General features: G+C 46.0%; 1 protein-coding gene across 2 annotated transcripts in view; it reads left to right on the top strand.

Annotated features, from left to right (window-relative positions):
- The window catches only part of PTPN3 (protein tyrosine phosphatase non-receptor type 3), a 275,368-nt gene that overhangs the window by 68,171 nt on the left and 185,062 nt on the right, over window positions 1-22,135 (top strand). For both annotated transcript variants that reach the window (XM_026654150.2, XM_026654149.2), the window contains exon 2: window positions 4,051-4,205. In XM_026654150.2, coding sequence (XP_026509935.1) covers window positions 4,068-4,205 — 138 coding nt within the window. In that variant the 5' untranslated portion in view covers window positions 4,051-4,067. The remainder of the gene's footprint in view (window positions 1-4,050; window positions 4,206-22,135) is intronic.

Genomic DNA, 22,135 nt, shown 5'->3' with positions numbered 1-22,135 from the left:
TTATTTGGAGCATTCAGCATAAAACCAAAGCATATCTAACAAATATAAACATAAAGTGTTAGGCAGAGTATAAATTTATCTATCTTAACTATAAGCGCCTCACAAAAATTTACATTATACACATAATAGCAAAATAGGGCAGCCAAACAGGTGTCACCTGTAATTGCTAGGGACCTTCTATAAATACTTTAAGAAGTGTGACTAATGGGTTTGTGGCATAGAAAAAGCTCATTCTGATTCATTTGAGGAGACACCTGAAAGTTCAGTGATCATAAGAGACATTATACATTCTCTTTGATGGCACTCAGAATTCTAGCTATATTATGGAAAATTTAGTAGTGGCATTTCACTGTCATCCTACACAAAAGGAATGTCAGTTCTAATGCCATCTCTGACAAACTTTCTTTAGTGGCAAGGTTCAGAAGGAATTTCGCCTCAGGTTCGGACAGTGAGCTACAAATTACTGAGGGTGGTGAAAGGATTTTGAGGAAGTTGGCAACCGTTTAGGAGAGGAGATGTAGAGCTCTAACTTGCAGAATCCTCAGGAGCTATGTTCTGATAAGGCAAACCAGTCTAGCAAACTTGCCTGAAGTATTGCTTAGGGTAGCCAGATAATCTGTTAGACACACTGAGATAGAGAGGATTTCATTGTGAAATTAGAATGGGACTATTCATGCTACTGTGTACAGTTTAGTTCTGTAAAGAATTTGTGGTTATTTTGTCATAGTTATCTGTTATAAAACAGTTCTTTCTATAATAAATGTATCATACCACTCTTGCTTTTATTTACATGGACCTTGTGTTTTACCCAATTTAATCTAATAGCCCTTGATCACTGGTAAAACGCTACTCTATTACCTCTAATATGGAGAGCTCAAAAAGATAAGTAACGGGTGCAAATTTAACCAGATTATAAGCCTCTCTGAAAATCACATTCACATATTCTTAGTGGAGGCTTGTTAGGATTTGGCACCTAAAATCTCCAGAGACTGTCTGCACTCAGCATCCTTCATTCCATGGCTGCTGTGGTTGCTCAGGCCTTTTTTCCCCCCTCGCTTACTTTTCCCAGCAGTAAGGGAACCAGGCATCAGAACTGAGAACAGGAAACTCTTGTGTGCTCTGTGTTCTCCCTGATGGAGCACAGGTATCCTGACTGGAAAGCATAGGGGAGAAGAGGAAGTATGAAGGGAGGGAGTGGGCATAGGATCAGAGGGGGGCACAGAGATGAGTGGGGGCACATGGGCAGACGGGTCTGTAAACAGTAGAACATACTCCCCTCCTGAACATGGAATTGACCCCCAGGATTCCTTAGTCTCAAAATGCCTCTGCTGTCCAGCAAATAGCTGTGAATCACACTAGGAAAATGTGATTCTTTCTCATCTAATGGCTGGTCTATGGAATATGATAGCCTACTACTGCTACCAGTTACTGAATTCAAGTGGAAGAGGTCAGTGCTTTGAATTTAAAGTCTCAGCCCTGTTGATGACTCGTGGGGGGTAGTATGGTTCCACATGATGGAATGTGTGTTTTCAGTTTAGGGTTTTTTTTATTAGGGAATTATATATATATTTTAAAAAAGTTAAAAGAAAGTTAAGATGTCTAGAACTCAGAAATACCAGAATTAAGGTTCCCATGCAACCATAATTCATCCCTTTATGCATTATGGTAGTTTTAATTCCAGGATTACATACTGGTTTTTTGACAAGAGCCCTGCCTCATTCATTCCACACAATAGATGGTGCTCACTGGATGAGAAACATCTCATTTAACACACTAGTTACAAACACACTAATTATCTCTCAAAACAGCATTTTCAAAGTAAGAACTGGATCTGTAATACTTTAGAGAAGTAATTTTCCATATTGCACTTAAAAATGACTATGAGAAATGGCAAAGGATTTATTTTTGTATTTGTTTCACTATGATGATGAAGGAAGCATTGCCCTTTAACAGTGAAAATCAGCATGCTGGATAAGGAATTGAGTCTGACTAATTTATAAATGGGTCTTGATGTTACAAAATATACAAACATCAACTGTAAATTTGCTAATAAAGAATAAATATTTGAGAACTGACATAGCATATATTTAGATTTGGCAGAATTTGATTTTTTAAAATAATGTCAGTGAACAATATCAATGTTTGTTTTTTCATTTGATCAATTTAAATTTTCACAGTTGGAGGAAATTATTGAGGGGAGGGTCCGCCAATGTTTAATGATGTTGAGTTAAAGTTAAAGCTTTATAATTGTTAAAACATAAATAGTTAACATCACATGTCAAATTATACAGAGTAAATATCCTTAAATCACTCAGTTCTCAAACAGCATTTTTCTTACATTATCTAACTGTAAATTTTTATGATCATTGATGAAAATATTTGTAATCAATTAGTGTGTGTATGATGAAATTTACATTTACCATTAAAAATCTAATCCTACCAAGCCCCTGTATATTTGTGTGCATGACTTTAAGGACTCAGACTTCTCTTTTGAGGAGGATGTTATTGTCCTAGTGTTTTAAATATATAATATTATGCAAAAATGAATAATTACATGTCTTTCTCTACATATTAGTACGTTATGAAATTTTGCGTCTCTTGGCCGTGCTGTGCTTTTTTCCCGTGTGCTTTGTCTTGCCCCGTTTTCTCCATATTCCTTTATGCATGTTTGTTCATTGGTGAAGTCATAAGAAACTGGGATGCAACAGGTAATCATTATAGAGGAGCCCATGCAGTGTTCGGTTAACTCAGCATTTCTTTGCTAAGCAATATAACAGAATGAATGTGAATTAACTTTCATTTGTCTACTTGCTTTTAAAGAAGTGTTTGACCTATATGAAACTTCTATTAAAGTTAAACATTGATCCCTTGGACAGATGTCTGACAATTCAACCCTATTACAAGAATTTTAGTATAAAATTTAAAGTTTCTGATCTTAAAAAAAAAGAAAAACAAGTTGAACCTTTGGAGGAGAATTGAGAAAAAGAAAATTCTGGAATGTTTCCCAGGTGGCTAATGAGGATTCACTTCACAAGTATTCTCGTAACTAATCTCTAATAACTTTGGTAATGTTGGTAATTAACCTATACAATTATCTGGTGTGTGAGTTGACAACCAGTTTTGCAATCTGTGTTGCCAGTTGGTAAACTGATGTAGTGAAGAGATTTGATTGTCTTCGCTGAAATATTTACAGATTCCCTGTATGTAACTGCTTTTTTACTCCCTCCCTTGCTGTATCATATTTATTTTTTTGGTTTGTACAAACTATAAGATTGCCCGTTCTGGGTATCTTTTTTTTTAATATTTTGAAACCAAACCTTATTTCCATCTTGGAGGTGGGGGCAGAGTGGGGGGCGTTCTCTGTAGCCATAATGTCTTGGCTTCATATTGACTGAGTCTATATTTTCAATCTTATGAAAAAAATTATAATCATGTACTTTAAGAATAATCATTTGTTGCATTTCTGCAACAAAATGTTGTTTGAAAGAGTGACACAACTCTAAGCTTTCACTTAGTTTTTATTTTATTCTAAAAAATAGTTAAATGAGTAGAATGAAACTTGGACAGAGAATGTAGAGTTTCTGCAAACCATACTTCCAGAATATGTGTAACAAATTTATTAGAAAGGGTTTCTAAGGTCATTTTCTAAATGCTTAGATCAATCATTTTGTGTAATGTAGAGTGAGTGTACATTCCTGTTATAAAATTAAGGTAATTACATAAGACTGGTCCAAACAACTTATACTGGTTTAACTACAGTTGGTTTAAAAATTGTGCAAGCCCCTGTATGGACACACTTTCATTATAATTGGCTTGCATAGCTAACTTTTATTAGTGTACAATTGGCCTATATAAGGGATCTGCACAGGCTTAACTAAATGGTTTTTTAAACACATTTTAGTTGAACTAGTGTAACATTTGTGTGTAATTCAGGGCCTTGCTTTGTTGTGGGGGGTTGTATGTTTGTGTGATTCTCTGAAAAGTATGGATGAAACTGTTCTCTTTAGTGTATCTTAAGGAATGTACCAAATATGCTTTTTTGTTTTACAGGTTATTCAGCAATAGTTATGAACTCCCGGTTACGAGCATTAGGTGGGAGGATAAATAATATACGAGCATCAGAACTACCAAAAGAGAGAACCCGATCAGAGATCATCTGTAATGTCCACTTTTTGGATGGCTCAGTACAAAGCTTCAAAGTCAATGTAAGTTCTGAAGACTTTTTTTCACATTGGCTTAAAACTTGAGGTTTTCTAATTTCTATAATTCAATTATTAGCCAAATATTGTACCATGAAGTAATATTAAATCAGACCCTCTTCCCCATTCCTGCCCCTGAGTAAAATGAAGAGAGACCGTATCTTGGAATGTTACAATTTTTCCTTTCTTGTCCATTAGTCTAATTACTGCAATATTTTGTATGTTGGATCTGCAAGTCTCTAAAGTTTTCGAAGCAAATACTCTGAGACAAGTTGCACTGTAGAAGATGCCTCTCCGATCAAAGCTGTTTACTATGCACAAATCATCATTCCAAATAGCATAAACCCTTTCTAGAATTTAATACCAAACCAAAACTTAATGGAGGCATCTTATTTACTACAATATATTGAGTTAAACGCACCTTTTGGTCCTCAATGGCAGTGTCATGCAATTGGTCTAGTTGAACTCAGACAATCTAACGTGGTTGTGATTTTATTGAATTATTTTATGCAAATCCAGACAAGTCTGTATCCCGGTTATAGGGCCAACTAAATCTCTGTCTACTTTCTGGTCTCTAAGTGCACGCACCTCACATCTTGGGTCTTTAGCCCATTTTTGCTTGTTTGGAATTTCACAATTCTGCCACTCTCAGACCAGCAGCACTTGCATACACTATCCCATGTATACCAACCGCTTGTCACCCTGCAGGTTCAGTTGGGTATGACCCATGATCTAGACCAACAACCTACTTAAAGAATTTTGATTAAGCAGTTGGAATAAAGCATTAAAGAGAAAAGGATTTTAAAACATTCTGTATGCATTTCTCTCTTACCTGATATTCTACTATTCCATAATGGCATCCTAGACAGGCTTACATTCTTCAGATACCATGGTGGGTTCCTAATGACTGAGCGTGTTTCAGTTGGTGTTCTGTCTGCCTCACTGAAATTTCCCTTTTAAACCCTGCAAGGTTGTTTTCCAAAAGATTTCTTCACATGTTCACGGGCTTTGGTCCCCCTAGTCAAACCAGTTTTGTAGGCTGTTTGAGGAGAGGAGTGGGACAGAGCCATTGTCCCTAAGTCACCTTTAAGCAAAATGATTAGGTGACCATTGTGAGTCATCTCCTTGGTGCTTGGAATATTCAGACAATCCTTCTTCTTTGAGTGATGGTCCCTATTGTATTCCACTGAGGGCTAAGCTCTCTGCCTGAAAAAGAACCTCATGGGTACCGCAATCAGGCGACAGTCAGATCCTGGCAGGGGAACCCCCCCGTACATTGGTCTGAACAATCTTAAGAGTGCTCCCCCTATTGCAGCGCCTCTATCAGGCTCCATCAGTAACAGTGCTATAGACCCCACGCCAAGGCCTAGCCATGAGCCACGAAAGCTTGCACATAAGCATGGCAGTAAGTTTTCCTCCAGATACAAGAAACATGGTGCACCATCCACGAGTTCCGGCCATGGAGGAGCGATGCATTCCAATGCCCATGAGAATGACAAAAGGCTGCACCATTCGCTGGATCTGCTGGTCCCAGTTCCAGAACCATGTACCCCTTCTGTTTTGGCTCCCCTGGCGTCCCGTGAATCTTCAGTCCTGAGACAGATCCCTTTACCAGTCCTGTTTCTGTCCATAGCTGGGTACCATTGACTCCGGGGAGACTTGGAAGTGCTCCCAGACCGCATAAACAGTTTGCCCTGGAAAGAGAGAGGTCTCTGCGTGTTCCATTGCACTCACCTGCTCATGTCCTGTGTTAGATCTACCACCTGCTGGCCATACCTCTTTAATGCATCCCGTTCTGATGGCTCCGTTGGCACCACCATGTGTGCAGGGCTCCAGTTGCTCTGAGTCTGAGGATTCGGATGTTTGACATGGTCCGGACTGTTTCCGTTCTGGAGACATGACTACCTCAGGGTTGTGGTGGCACTGTGGCAGTTTCCTTCTTTACTGCAGTCAAGGAGCACAGGTATCCGGCTCCTTGGGCACTGATGCAACTGCAGAAGAGTCAACCAGGTTGGCCATATTGGAGCTTATGGCCCTCAATATTTGCCTTCGGAACCATCTTGTTCAGCATGGGAGGACTCTCCTGTTTCGCCACCTGATCCTTCGTTGAGTAGACGCTCGGAACTGCGGTTATATGATGCACCAGTCAGCCCGGTGCCGACGGATCCGGAGAGATTCCCTTCATTGTCCCTAGATGTGGCTGTCATCAACACCCTCTTCCCCACCAGAGGACTATTGTCAGTTTCAAGAGCTATTATGAAGGATAGCCAATGCTCTTGAGAGCCCACTAGAAGAGGTGCAGGACGGTCAGCACTGGTTACTAGACATTAATCTGCATGCAACAGTACAGGCAACGGTGGCTTTACCAATCAACTATGCCATTCTTCAACCAGCATGCACCATATGGCATACCCCAGGCACATGCACCCTCACCCCAAAGGGGACTGACCAAAGGTACTATGTCCCCACAAAGCATTTGAGTTTTTATTCTCAGACCCTCCACCTAACTCCCTGGTGATCCAGGCTGTGTCGGAGTGGACCAAACAGCAGCATCCACACTCCAGCCTGACACACAAGGAGGGCAAGAGGCTGGACCTTATGGCTCGAAAGGTCTCTTCAACTGGACTACGGTTCCAGATCTCTAACTACTTGGCACTTATGGCCAAGTATGACTTTATAAACTATGGATGGATGGCAGAGCTTGCAGATAAATTACCTCAGTAGGATCATTCCTGATTCCAAGCAGTTTTACAGGAAGGCAAGTTGGTCACCAGGTTAATACTTCAGGCTACATTTGATTCAGCAGACACGTCCTCCTGAGTATTGGCTGGAGTCGTCATGAGGGGGAAATCCTGGTTACGTTCCTCAGGTTTCCCTAGAGAGGTACAAAATACAATTGAAGACCTTCCCTTTGGTGAATCACACCTCTTCCAAACAAAAGACTGATGATTCCTTACTGAAAGACTCTAAAGCCACCTTACGATATACTAGCTCCAAAGTGAAAATTTTATCACCTGACACCTACATAACTCCACACTTAACATCAATGAGCCTGTGAGCCTCCTCAGAAATGGCCTAAGGTACACAGAACCCATCTGCCTGTTCCGGCAATGCAGACCTCTGGACAACACACTTAGTCATTGTGAAAAATGCAACTAGAGAGCCGTCAATCACTCCATACACCAACACTCCTACAAACCACCCCTTTTGGGGGTTGTTTCAAATTCTTTTGCCAGCATAGAGAGCAACAACAACGGACAAGTTGGTCCTGGACGTTATTCGACACAGCTGTACCATTGAATCTATTGTGCATCCCCTGCCTGATCCCTTCCCCAGGATCACTGTCCTGACAGTATTCTTAACCTAGAGGTGGATTCCCTTCTGCAGGAGGAATGGTGAAACTACTCCCTGCAGCCTTTCAGGGCACAGGGTTCTATTCCAACTACTTCCTGGTACCCAAGAAGAAAGGGGGATGGAGACCAACCTTGGATCTCCAACGCCTCAACCATTCAATTCACAAGCCAAAATTCCTCATGGTCATGCTTGCGGCCATCATTTCTTCATTAGAAAAAGGCATGTGGTTTACGGCTTTCTGTATGCAAGATGCCTACTTCTATATCTACATACCTCTGACTCACAGGCAGTTCCTGAGGTTCAAGATGGACCATTGACACTTGAGCTTACCGCTTCCCCTGAGAGCTTTCACAAAGGGTTTCTCTGTGGTAGCGACTCACCTCTGACGTCAAGGAGTCCTTGTCTTACCCTGTCTCAACCTTTCCAGACTACTGTTCCAATTTCCAGGAGTCTGATTTGTCTTGCATACGCCAAGTCTCACCTCACTTAAAAACAACTTGCTTACAAAATCAGACCTAAAAATACAAGTGTGTCAGAGCACAGTATTACTGAAAAATTGCTTACTTTCTCATTATTACCATATAATTATAAAATAAATTAGGGGCTGTCAAGCGAGTACAAAAATTAATCGTGATTAATCGCATGATTAAAAAAATTAAGATTCATATGTCCCTTCATGCTTCAACCAAAATTCCAGAGGACATGTGTCCATGCTGATGGCAGGTTCTGCTCGACAACAATCCAAAGCAGTGCGGACCAATATATATTCATTTTCATTCTCTGATTCAGATGCCACCAGCAGAAGGTTGATTTTCTTTTTTGGTGGTTCGGGTTCTGTAGTTTCTGCATCGGAGTGTTGCTCTTTTAAGACTTCTGAAAGCATGCTCCACACCTCGTCCCGCTCAGATTTTGGAAGGCACTTCAGATTCTTAAACCTTGGGTCAGGTGCTGTAGCTATCTTTAGAAATCTCTCATTGGTACCTTCTTTGCTTTTTGTCAAATCTGCAGCGAAAGTGTTCTTAAAACGAACATGTGCTGAGTTATGATCCGAGATTGCTATAACATGAAATATATGGCAGAATGCGGGTAAAACAGAGCCGGAGACATACAATTCTCACCCAAGGCGTTCAGTCACAAATTTAATTAACACATTCTTTTTTTAATGAGCATCATCAGCATGGAATCATGTCCTCTGGAATGGGGGCCGAAGCATGAAGGGGCATATGAATGTTTAGCATATCTGGCACATAAAGACCTTGCAATGCCGGCTACAAAAGTCCCATATGAACGCCTGTTCTGACTTTCTGGTGACATTGTAAATAAGAACGGGGCAGCATTATCTCCCATAAATGTAAACAAACTTGTTTGTCTTAGCAATTGGCTGAACCAGAAATAAGACTGAGTGGACTTGTTTTTTTTTTGTTTTTTTGTTACATAACTGCACTAAAAAACAAAACGACATTTGTAAGTTGCACTCTCACGATAAAGAGATTGCGCTACAGTACATGTATGAGGTGAATTGAAAAATACTATTTCTTTTGTTTTTTACAGTGCAAATATTTGTAATAAAAATAATATAAAGTGAGCACTGTACACTTTGTATTCTGTGTTGTAATAGAAATCAATATATTTGAAAATGTAGAAAAATATCCAAAAATATTTAATACATTTCAATTGGTATTCTATTGTTTAACAGTGCGATTAAAACGGCAATTAATCCTAATTAATTTTTTAAATTGCGATTAATTTTTTTGAGTTAATCACATGAGCTAACTGCAATTAATGGACAGCCCTAAAATAAATCAATTGGAATATAAATATTGTACTTCCATTTCAGTGTACTGTATAGTATATAGAGCAGAATAAACAAGTAATTGTCTGTATGACATTTTAGTTTGTACTGACTTCTCTAGTGCATTTTATGTAGCTTGTTGTAAAAAGAGGCAAATATCTAGATGAGTTGATGTACCCCCTGGAAGACTTCTGCGTACCCCCAGGGATGTACGTACCTTTGGTTGACAACCACTGATCTAGATGACTGGCTGCTGGCAATGCAATCCAAGGAGGAAGCTCGAGAATCAATGTCCCAGCTTCTTCTCCTCCTCTCATCCCTAGTGGTGATGAGCATCAACATCGAAAAATCAACTTTGCATCCTACATTGTCCCTGGAATTCATAGGAGCATGCATCAACATGGGCTCTGCATGGGCTTATCTGCCAAGGGACAGGTTCCAGAGCCTACTGGACCAGATCAACCCTTCGGTCTCAGCCAGGACCTATCTGTCCCTCCTAGAGCACATGGCAGTATGTATGTACATCATGTTCTTCGCTTGTCTGTGCCTTGCTGCCTACAACTATGGTTGCGAAGAGTCTACTTCTCTATGCACCAACCCATGGACACCATACTCAATGTACCACTGGAGGTAATCACATCACTTTGAGGGTAGATAGGCTCGCTACGAGTCTGCTCCAGGATGCCCTTCCTTCCATCCTCGCCGAGTAAGAGTCGTAACGGATGCGTCACTCACAGGCATGGGCACCTACATGGGAGATCACATGACACAAGGCACCTGAACTGTGTGAGAAGCCAGGATGCACATAAACATACTGGAACTTCGGGCTGTATGCAAAGCGTGCCACTACTATGTTGCCTTCCATCTAAGGATCTCAAAGCATTTTACACATTTATGAATTAAACCTAAGTGCATATGTGATGCAGGAAGTACCATGTTACAGATGAGAAAAATAGAGTTGGAGAGGTTACTTGACTTGCAAAAAGTCACAGATAATCTGTCAAAGCCAAGAGTGAAACTAAGCTCTAGATGCAGAAAACTTTTTTTTCAATTGGTGACTTTCAGGTCCCAGGGTTTACAGGGCTGGCAGTTAAGAGAACCATCGTTTTACTTGACAAGGGAACAGTTTTTAGATGGATTCTTTGAGAGGCAATAAACATTGAATTTCATGTGTGATTTCTTTATTTTTAGTAATTTCTGCATAGCAGCACTTAAGAACCAAAGACACTCTGACCCATTCTGGGCCTGGGAAGATCATTCCCCTACCATACATTTTTGTGTGATTACATACAATTTCACCAGTACTAAATCTTCACAAAGAAGAGAAACATTCTTTTGAATGTCTCCAGCCAAGAGCAGCTAGACGTTGACTGCTGTTTCAGAATGGTTTTGGCAAATCTTGATTGCAGATAAACAGCACCAGTTTGAAGAGACTTTAAGTGGCCATTCTTCCCCTTGGAAAACAACTTCTCCTTTTCATCTTACAGCAACTTCATTATAAATAAGTGGATCTGTTAGTGTTCCAAATGTATAAATTGGGCCCGTATTTGGTTTTCCTTTCTAGATGCAAGAGTTCTCACAAGATACTAGCAGTAGAACTGCACCTGAATGATCTTGGGAATTCCCTGTTCTGCCAGCTATTATTTTTTGGTGCCTCTGTTTATGCTAGATCAGGTGATTTGTTTCATTATTTCCTTCTGCTTTCAATTACCTTGTAATGATAAAGTAGCTAAACCACATGTATATTAGCAGCCCAGCAGTGTGAAACTTTCCCAGTCATTCATTCTTGACATGTCTCATGGGATTGCCTTATCTGTCAACCTACAATAAGCCCATCTTGGCACATACCCTCGCTGAGCCTCTGAAAAATGGAAAAAAAAAAAATTGCAACTGTTGAAAACCAATTGCAGTAGAGATTAGATCTGCACTGTAAATAGAACCAAGAATTTGCATAACTTTTAATTAAAAATAGACCTACATGAGAATTAAAACTACATATGTTGGACACAAATATAAACTTTTGGCAGTGTATTCAGATTAAAAGAACAAGCTGATAAAATGCATATATTTTGATTGCATCTCTTTTGGAGGATTATGGGATGCTTGATTTCCTCTCTGTGGCATGCCACCACTTTTGTCTTCTTTCATAATATACTATCAGGTGAAGGGGACTGGACAGTCTATATTCTGATACAACCAGTCATGCAGTATTTGCAGGTTGCCTCCCTGACTTTATGTGGAGGAATGACGGAGAGTGAAAAATCTGAGATGGGAGTCTTACTGTCTGCACAAAATGTAACCACTTCTAATTTTCAGTAGTAGCACTGAGCAGGATATGCCACAATATTCATGTTGCAAATCAAATACTTGTAGGTTTAAAGATGCTCTAAAATGTATTAATTTTGAGTGAGAAACTTGTGTTAAAGTTGAAAAATCAGTCTCAAGCACCTAAAAATGTCAAAAAACTGTGGTTATATCCTCCTGAATGGGGTCTTAGAAGCTTCTCTGAGGCTCAGCCAAGTTTTGACTGAATTGTTTGCTTTGTATCCTCTATATTCTTTAAATAGTTTCTTTATATGGAATTCCTTATGGCTTTTAAAAAGAAAAAGAAAGAAACCAAGTCCACCACATTCCATATTTGCTAAACAGCAGAAGAATACTCTGTATTGCGTAGTATGTGCAATCCACGAGGCAGAAACCTCTCTGATTCCAGGCACATCATAATATGGAAGAAAGCAGAATTCCTGTAGTGCCCTGTCTTCCCCATGCACTTTCTCTAATCATAGAAGAAAAGCATAACACTGCCTATGAACTTTCCTAAACTGAATATGTATGTGCAGGTATGCTGACAGACTTAGATCGCATCACAACCCAATGCACGAACACTTCCAAACCCTTAGCTTTCACAAAGCACAACCAATTTTCATTAAACCATTTAAAGGCATGTTTGTAATACAGAAGCTATATCCCTGCAAAATTCCAATTTCTTTAGCGAGAAATGCAGTATTTTTTCACTCTTAAAGCTTCAAAATAGCCAAACCATTTTGGTTAAAATTTTTCAAAAGGATTCAGACTTGAGAGAACACTACGAAATTTCAGCCAGAAAGGTAAATAATTAAAAAAGTATAAGTCACTGAAGATGATCCTTAAGTTTGCACAAATATTTTCATATTATCTGAGAGTATTGCTAAACTTAGATATCTTAATTGTATCTTTATCTTATAGCCTTTTGTAAATACAAAGAAATGTCTGAGTTTTTACAATTAGTGTATGGTATTGATACTTTTTGTTTACTAGCTTTTTAAAAGAATGAACATCACATGTGACTCATAGACTTTAAGGTCAGAAGGGACCATTATTATCTTCTAGTCTGACCTCCTGCACAACGCAGGCCACAGAATCTCACCCACCCACTCCTGTATCAACCCCCTAACCTATGTCTGAGCTATTGAAGTCCTCAACTTCTGGTTTAAAGACTTCAAGGTGCAGAGAATCCTCCAGCAAGTGACCCATGCCCCACGTTGCAGAGGAAGGCAAAAAAACCCCAGGGCCTCTGCCAATCTGCCCTGGAGGAAAATTCCTTCCCGACCCCAAATATGGCTATCAGCTAAACCCTGAGCATGTGGGCAAGACTCACCAGCTGGACACCAGGAAAGAATTCTCTGTAGTAACTCAGATCCCACCCTATCTAGTGTCCCATCACAGGCCATTGGGCATATTTACTGCTAATAGTCAAAGATCAATTAATTGCCAAAATTAGGCTGTCCCATCATACCATCCCTTCCATAAACTTATCAAGCTTAGTCTTGAAGCCAGATATATCTTTTGCCTCCACTGCTCCCCTTGGAAGGCTATTCCAGAACTTCACTCCTCTGATGGTTAGAAACCTTCGTTGAATATCAAGTCTAAACTTCCTGATGGCCAGTTTATATCCATTTGTTCTTTTGTCCACACTGGTACTGAGCTTAAATAATTCCTCTCCCTCCCTGGTATTTATCCCTCTGATATATTTAGAGAGAGCAATCATATCTCTCCTCAGCCTTCTTTTGGTTAGGCTAAACAAGCCACGCTCTTTAGTCTCCTTTCATAAGACAGGTTTTCCATTCCTCGGATCATCCTAATAGCCCTTCTCTGTACCTGTTCCAGTTTGAATTCATCCTTCTTAAACATGGGAGACCAGAACTGCACACAATATTCCAGATGAGGTCTCCAGTGCCTTGTGTAATGGTACTAACACCTCCTTATCTCTACTGGAAATACCTCGCCTGATGCATCCCAAGACCGCATTAGATTTTTTCACGGCCATATCACATTGGCGGCTCATAGTCATCCTGTGATCAACCAATACTCTGAGGTCCTTCTCCTCCTCTGTTACTTCCAAGTGATGCATCCCCAGTTTATAACAAAAATTCTTGTTATTAATCCCTAAATGCATGACCTTTCACTTTTCACTATTAAATTTCATCCTATTACTATTACTCCAGTTTACAAGGTCATCCAGATCTACCTGTAGGATAGCCCGGTCCCTCTCTATATTGGCAATACCTCCCAGCTTTGTGTCATCTGCAAACTTTATTAGCACATTCCCACTTTTTGTGCCAAGGTCAGTAATAAAAAGATTAAATAAGATTGGTCCCAAAACCGATCCCTGAGGAACTCCACTAGTAACCTCCTTCCAGCCTGACAGTTCACCTTTCAGTATGACCCATTGTAGTCTCCCCTTTAACCAGTTCCTTATCCACCTTTCAATTTTCATATTGATCCCCATCTTTTCCAATTTAGCTAATAATTCCCCATGTGGAACCGTATCAAATGCCTTACTGAAATCGAGGTAAATTAGATCCACCGCATTTCTTTTGTCTAAAAAATCTGTTACCTTCTCAAAGAAGGACATTTGGGGAAAATGTAAGTCACATTAAATCTGACATCCTGAAATGTGAAAGAATATCAGTTGGCCAAGGATTCAGAACAAAAAAAGTAACAAAGTCAGATCCATGAAGCAATGTCTTGATGGGAAAATTGTTTCACTAAAGTAATAAAGACTAAGGCCATGTCTGCACTACAAAGTTAAGTCAACTTCATGTAAGTCGACATCGAGCCTCTGATTTAAGCAAGTCAATCTTGCGTATCCACACTACGCTCATTGTGTTGGCGGAGTGCATCCTCACTAGCAGCGCTTGCATCGACGCATGGAGCACTGCACCGTGGGTAGCTGGAAGACCTAGAGGGAGCAATTCACAATTGCTGGCAACAGTTATGCATCACCTTGACACGGCCGAGCAGCGTTTATGGGCTCGGGAAACAAGCACTGACTGGTGGGGCTCATGAAACCATATACAGGCAGCCTGGACAGCAGTAAGGACTGGTTCAACCATAGGCTGAGCAAGTGAGGAATGGTGGTGGAATGTGCCTTTGGATGTTTAAAAGGTCGCTGGCATTGTTTGCTTACTAGGTTAGACCTCAGTGAAAGCAATATCCCCATTGTTATTGCTGCCTGCTGTGTGCTCCATAATATCTGTGAAACAAAGGGAGAAAAGTTTCCATTGGGGTGGGCAGATCACCTGGCAGCCAATTTTGCACAGCCAGATACCAGAGCAATAAGAAGAGCACATTGATGGGCTCTGTGTTTTCGTGAGGCTTTGAAAACCAGTTTCAGCAATGAGCCAAAGTAATGTGACGCTTATCTGTGTTGTTCCTTACCAAACTGTCCCCTCCTTTGCATTTTCTCCTGTGTAAACTCCACCCCCACCAACTACCGTGTGTTTAATGAATAAAGAGCCTTTTCCCCTCCATCCGTTAAGTTTTAGTATGCACACAAACACACAGAGACAACAAAGAAAAGTAAGATAACCTGGGGCAGAAGGGCTGATAACACTGGAGGGGTGGGGGTGGGGAGAAACAAGGAAAGCTTGCTTACAGATGCACTGCAGTAACAATCAAAGGTGTGGGAATGGGCACCTTCTGGTCCTAGTACCCTCCCCTGGTGTTGAGTGCAAGGGATGTCAAACTCCTCCCCCCCCCCCCCCCCCGGCTTCATGGGACGTTTGAGGGAGGAGGATGTAGAATTGGGCAATGATGGCAGCAGGTTCAGCATAGGCTGCAGAGGAACATCCAGCTGCCTTTCTTGAACCTCAGCCAGACGCCTCAACATCTCTGCTTGCTCCTTCATAATCCGCAGCATCTCTTCCTGCGTGACACGCTCTTGTTCCCTGCATGATCTCCTGTCCTCCCTGTCCATGTCCATGTTCTCGGACAGTGATCCTCCATGCTCTGAGCTCCGTCTTGTCACTCTCGGAGGCACGCATTAACTCATTGAACATGTCCTCCCAAGTCTTCTTTTTCCACCTTCTAATCTGGGGAAGGTCTCTGGCCTGGTGTGGAAGATGTGCCAACAGACAAGGTTTCAGCTACAAGGAATGCAAAGCACCAGGGTAGCATTGACAGTGCATACATTGTTCTTCTTCGAGTGCTTGTTCACGTCCATTCCACATTAGGTGTACGCGCGCCGCGTGCACGAATCGTCGGAAACTTTTCCCTCAGCGGCTCCCGTCGGGCCCGCAGGGTCTCCCTTCCCGCCAGAGCGGCGCCCCGCCCTCGCGTATATATATCCCTGCCGGCCCGACCCTCCCTCAGTTCCTTCTTACCGCCCGTGGCGACGTTGGAACAACTCTGTCTCTCGTCTGAGAGTGTCCCTTAGCATAGCCATTAGCAATAGTTATCAGTTCATAATATAGTTAAGTGTTTAGTGTTAAGTAGTTAATTAGTTCTTCACAAAGACCAAAAACCTCTTTGTGATAGGTGTTTGGCCAACCCCGGCACCGGCCCTGGGCGGCGGGGCATGCCGCACGCCCAAGGCTTCAAGGTTTGTGCCGCGTGCCGCAGGCCTATGCCATTGAGCGACCCGCACGAGTCGTGTCTCCGTTGCCTCGGGGAAGCACACCAGAAGGAGCGCTGTAAAATTTGTAAGGCTTTCAAGCCCAGGACTAAGAAAGAGAGAGACTTTCGCCTTAAACAGCTCCTCATGGAGGCGGCGTTACAGCCCTCCTCTTCCGTGGCACCGTCGACTTCGGTGCGGAGTGCCCCGGCATCTGTCCGCGACCCGACACCGGCGGTGCAGACTAAGCCTTTGGTGCCGTCGCGGCGAGAACACGCCCGGCACCGGTCTTCTTCGCCGGCCAAGTCGAAGGGCCAGCCCAAGGCCCGGGGTCGCTCCCCGCACAAGAAGGTGGCACCGGCAAAGACCGCAAGTGCGGCCAAGGCCGTTACGGCCCCGATACAGGTCCCGGTACCAGTGGCTCCGGCGCCGAAGGGCCCGTCGAGCCCCGGGACAAGCGCGTCGAGTGAGGAGGAAGGGCTGGAGGAACTGTTGGAACAGCCCTCCACCCCGGACACATTTGAGGCAGCAAAGGACCTCATTGAATTGTCCTCCGAAAGCACACTCCGCGCTAAAGACATTCCGCCGCGACTGCCATCCAAGGGCAAGCCGGCGATGATGCGCCCATCGCGGTCGCCATCTCGGCACCGTTCACGGCGCCGGTCCCGGTCGAGCTCCACCTCGGTGGACTCCCGGCTTCCCGCCGCGCAATGGGCCACCAAACAGTCAGGCCCCGACGCGAGCGAGGCACCGTCCCAACAGCCCAGCTCAAGCAGGCACCGGGACGCTTCGGTGGCGAGGTGCCCAAGACCATCCTCCCGCAGCCGTTCCCGGTCCCGCGGTCAACGGTACCGTTCCAGGTCCAGATCGGCACGGCGCCACTCACGGTCCCGGTCCCGACGGCATCGCTCCCCGACACCGGACCGGCACCGCCCCACGGCACCGCCGTGGCTCTCTAGGTCGCCGTCCCTAGCGTCGGAAGAGGGCTCGGGTTTTTCCAGCAGATATGGCCGCAGAGGGCACGCCGCTAGAGAGCGCGAGGCCTCTTGGCAACCGCATTGGAGCCATCCTGGACAATAGCCGTTCTGGACTCCGTGGGCCTATCATCAGCAAGGCCCTCCGTCCAGAAACTCGAGATCGGGCCCCTCAGGAGGCCGGTCCCGCTCCCCACGGTGCCGTCCTGCCTCCCGTGCGGAGGCCACGGTCTCCAGACCACCCGACACAGATAGGGCGGACTCGGCACTGAGCCCGGCACCGTCCCTGACTCAGGGCAGGGGACGCACCCCGGAGGGCCACCCCGCTGAGGAGGAGTTACAGGAGGACGAGGACGCTCAAAAGGCCATGACCTCCTCCTCCTCACCGGACGAAGCCGTGGCGGGCACAACAGTGTCCGGCCCTCCCCCTATTGACCACCGGGCGCACCAGGACCTGCTCCGGCAGGTAGCCCTCAACTTGGGACTACAAGCAGAGGAGACGGTTGAACAGGAGGACCCGATGGTGGACATTCTGATCCCGGAGGGTCCCTCTAGGATCGCGCTCCCGCTCATAAAAACGGTCCAGTCAAACTATAAGACCGTATGGCAAACGCCAGCCTCCTCTGCGCCAACTGCAAAGGGCGTGGAGAGAAAGTACTTTGCCCCGTCCAAGGGGTTTGACTTTCTGTTCTCCCATCCGACCCCATGTTCGCTGGTCGTCTCGGCGGTTAACGAACGGGAAAGGCATGGCCAGCAGGCCCCAGCCCCCAAGGCCAAGGAAGCAAAACGACTAGACCTATTTGGCAGGAAAGTCTACTCGTCCGGAGGCCTCCAGTTACGGATCGCAAACCAGCAAGCGATCCTGAATAGGCACAACTTTAACTCTTGGGCATCAGTGTCCAAGTTCAAGGACGCCTTGCCTCAGGGCTCACAACCCGAGTTTGCGGCCATAGTGGACGAGGGGAAGGCGGTGGCCAAAACCTCTTTACAGGCCTCACTTGACTCTGCTGACGCAGCCGCTAGAACAATCGCGTCAGGCGTTGTAATGAGACGCTCTGCATGGCTGCAGTCTTCTGGCCTTCCTCCGGAGGTACAAAACACCCTCCAGGACCTGCCGTTCGAGGGTTCGGGCTTGTTTTCAGAGCAAACAGACGCCAGACTACATAGCCTCAAGGACTCTCGGGCTACCCTCAAGTCCTTGGGGATGCACACCCCGGTGACACAGAGGAAGCCTTTTAAGCCCCATCCTCCGCAGAGGCAGTACCATCCTCGCCCTCGACAAGAGCCGTACCGCAGACGGGGCAGGGATAACAGGCGTAGACGCAACAATACGCCTAACCAAGGCCAAAGCCAGGGCCAAAACAAACCGCAGCCGGGAAACAAATCACGGTTTTGAAGCTGAGATGGAGGACAGTGTACCCATCTCCGTTCCGGATCCCCCCCTGTGTTTCGGGGACCGCCTGTCTCATTTCTACCGTGCTTGGTCCAGTATAACATCAGACCGTTGGGTCCTCCGCACGGTGGAGACAGGTTATACCCTCCAGTTCTCCTCGCCCCCTCCCTCCCACCCACCAACCCCGTCCCTCTTCAGGACCCCTCTCACGAACAACTCCTCATGCAGGAGGTACAGACCCTCCTTTCAGTGGGAGCGGTGGAAGAGGTTCCCCCGGACCTCAGAGGAAAAGGGTTCTACTCGAGATACTTCCTCATTCCCAAAGCAAAAGGGGGCCTCCGTCCTATTCTGGACCTTCGCAAGTTAAACAAGCACTTGCTCAAACCACGTTTCCGTATGGTCTCCCTTGGTACCATCATTCCTTCCCTGGATCCGGGGGATTGGTACGCTGCCCTCGATATGAAAGACGCCTACTTTCACATCGCCGTCCGGCCCGCCCACCGGCGATTCCTGCGCTTCACCGTCAACCAGCGCCATTTCCAGTTTACGGTCTTGCCCTTCGGCCTGGCAACGGCCCCGCGCGTTTTTACAAAATGCATGTCAGTGGTAGCGGCCTTTCTTCGAAAAAGAAGGATGCGCGTCTACCCGTACCTGGACGATTGGCTCCTAGCGGGCCGGTCGGAGGCGGAGGTTCGCACCCACGTGGCACTGGCGCTGCAATTATTCCGAGAACTCGGCCTGTTGGTCAATGTGCCCAAGTCTTCACTAGTCCCCACACAGAGGCTGGACTTCATAGGGGCAGTCCTGGACTCGGTAGCGGCAAGGGCGAGTCTTCCCGTATCGTGATTCCTGGCTATCCAGGAGGCCGTGACCTCCATTCAGTGATTCCCCACGACCACGGCCAGATGTTGCTTACAACTCTTGGGGCACATGGCAGCATGCACGCACGTAGTCGGGCTCGCCCGTCTCAGACTCCGGCCTCTGCAGCTGTGGTTGGCCCAGGTATATCGCCCCAACAGAGACCCATTGGACATGGTCGTCACGATCCCAGCTCGAGTATCGAGCGCCCTCTGTTGGTGGCTCGATCAACAGCAGGTTTGCGCGGGGGTCCCGTTCGCCGCCCCACAACCAGTTCTGACGTTAGTAACAGACGCGTCGGACCTGGGTTGGGGGGCGCACCTAGGGAACCAGCGCACTCAGGGCTTGTGGTCCAGGGAGGAACGGTTGCTTCACATCAACCTGAAGGAGCTGAGGGCGGTTCGCCTCGCCTGCCAGACCTTTCACGCTACCATAAGAGGACACAGCGTGTCGGTTCTGACGGACAACACTACCGCTATGTTTTACATAAACAAGCAGGGCGGGTCCCGGTCCTCTCCCCTCTGTCACGAGGCTCTCCTCCTCTGGGACTTCTGCATAGCCCATTCAGTGCACCTTCGGGCGGCATATCTCCCCGGGATCCAGAACGGGCTGGCGGACCGTCTCAGCCGGTCCTATCTCATGCACGAGTGGAGGCTGAGACGAGACATCCTCCGTTCTATCTTCCTGAGGTGGGGGTTTCCCCAGGTGGACCTCTTTGCCAACAAGGACAACAGCCAGTGCCCGCAATTTTGCTCATTCCAGAACCGCAGTCCGGGCTCAATGGCGGACGCCTTTGCAATACCGTGGGGCGGAAGCCTGAGGTACGCCTTCCCCCCATTCCCACTCATCCACGGGGTCCTCCTAAAAACCCGCAGGGACAGGGCGACAGTCATTCTCATCGCCCCGGCGTGGCCACGCCAACACTGGTTCACAACTCTGTTGGAACTGTCCGTGACCACTCCGATAGCCCTCCCCCTCCATCACGACCTCATCACCCAAGATCGGGGTCGCCTACTCCACCCGAACCTGCCGTCGCTGCATCTCACGGCATGGCTTCTCTCTGGCTAAGTGATGTGGAGCACAGATGTTCTCACGAGGTCCAGCAGATCCTCCTTGGTAGTAGGAAACCCTCCACAAGGGCAACCTACCTTGCCAAGTGGAAGCGCTTCTCCCTGTGGTGTGAGCCTCAACACTCCCAGCCCTTGCAGGCCTCGATACCACTGATTCTGGACTACTTGCTGCACCTCAAGCGTCAAGGCCTCGCCCCCGCTTCTATTAAGGTGCATCTGGCTGCCATATCGGCGTTCCACCCTGGGGAATCGGGGAGATCCGTGTTCTCCAATCCCACTGTAGTCCGATTCCTCAAGGGGCTGGAGAGGGTGTTCCCCTACTCGCGCCCTCCTACACCCCCGTGGAACCTCAATCTGGTCCTCACTAAGCTCATGGGGCCGCCATTTGAACCCCTGGCCTCTTGCTCCCTCACGCACCTTTCATGGAAGGTCGCGTTTCTCGTGGCCATCACCTCGGCTAGGAGGGTATCGGAATTGAGGGCCCTCACCTCGGAGCCTCCTTATACCGTCTTTTATAAAGATAAGGTGCAGCTTAGGCCTCACCCTAAATTCCTCCCAAAGGTGGTCACGAATTTTCACATGGGGCAGGAAATTTGTTTACCGGTGTTCTTCCCCAAGCCCCATACGGACCCAAGCCATCGCAGCCTACATACCCTGGATGTTCAGCGGGCCTTGGCTTTTTATCTGGACCGTACCAGGCCTTTCCGTAAATCGACTCAGCTCTTCGTGGCCGTTGTGGAACGGATGAAGGGCCAGCCTATTTCGACGCAGCGCCTGTCGGCATGGATCGTGCTTTGCATACGTACGTGCTATGAGCTCGCCAACATGCCTGCACCTCAGATCAGGGCTCACTCCACTAGGGCCCAGGCGTCCTCGACGGCCTTCTTGGCACAGGTCCCGCTCCAGGAGATCTGCAGGGCAGCCACCTGGTTGTCAGTGCATACCTTCACAGCCCATTACGCGGTCCACCATCAGACCAGAGATGACGCGATGGTCGGCAGGGCGGTGCTTCAATCAGTTATTCCTTGACTCCTACCCTCCTCCAATGGTAAGCTTGTGAGTCACCTAATGTGGAATGGACGTGAACAAGCACTCGAAGAAGAAAAGACGGTTACTTACCTTCTGTAACTGTTGTTCTTCGAGATGTGTTGTTCACGTCCATTCCACTTCCCACCCTCCTTCCCCTCTGTCGGAGTCACCGGCAAGAAGGAACTGAGGGAGGGTCGGGCCGGCAGGGATATATATACGCGAGGGCGGGGCGCCGCTCTGGCGGGAAGGGAGACCCTGCGGGCCCGACGGGAGCCGCTGAGGGAAAAGTTTCCGACGATTCGTGCACGCGGCGCGCGTACACCTAATGTGGAATGGACGTGAACAACACATCTCGAAGAACAACAGTTACAGAAGGTAAGTAACCGTCTTTTTCTAGTGCAAGGTTAATTTTTTTTATAAAAAAACCCCCCACCCCTCAAAACACTTCACTGCAGGCCACAACGTAATCAAAACCACTGGCTATTGCAAGAGTTGGTTTGCTGCTCCAGCCACAGTGAGTAAGGCCACGAGGCATGGGCGAGAGGTCTTGTCCTGCTGCTTTTGTGAAGACATCTTTGGGATCACAGGTTGG

The sequence above is a fragment of the Terrapene carolina genome, unplaced genomic scaffold (assembly GCF_002925995.2).
Source record: "Terrapene carolina triunguis isolate 2854851 unplaced genomic scaffold, T_m_triunguis-2.0 Scaffold183, whole genome shotgun sequence".
Lineage (NCBI taxonomy): Eukaryota > Metazoa > Chordata > Testudines > Emydidae > Terrapene > Terrapene triunguis.
Note: the sequence above shows the minus strand (reverse complement) of the source record. Positions and strands in the feature narration are given on the sequence as shown.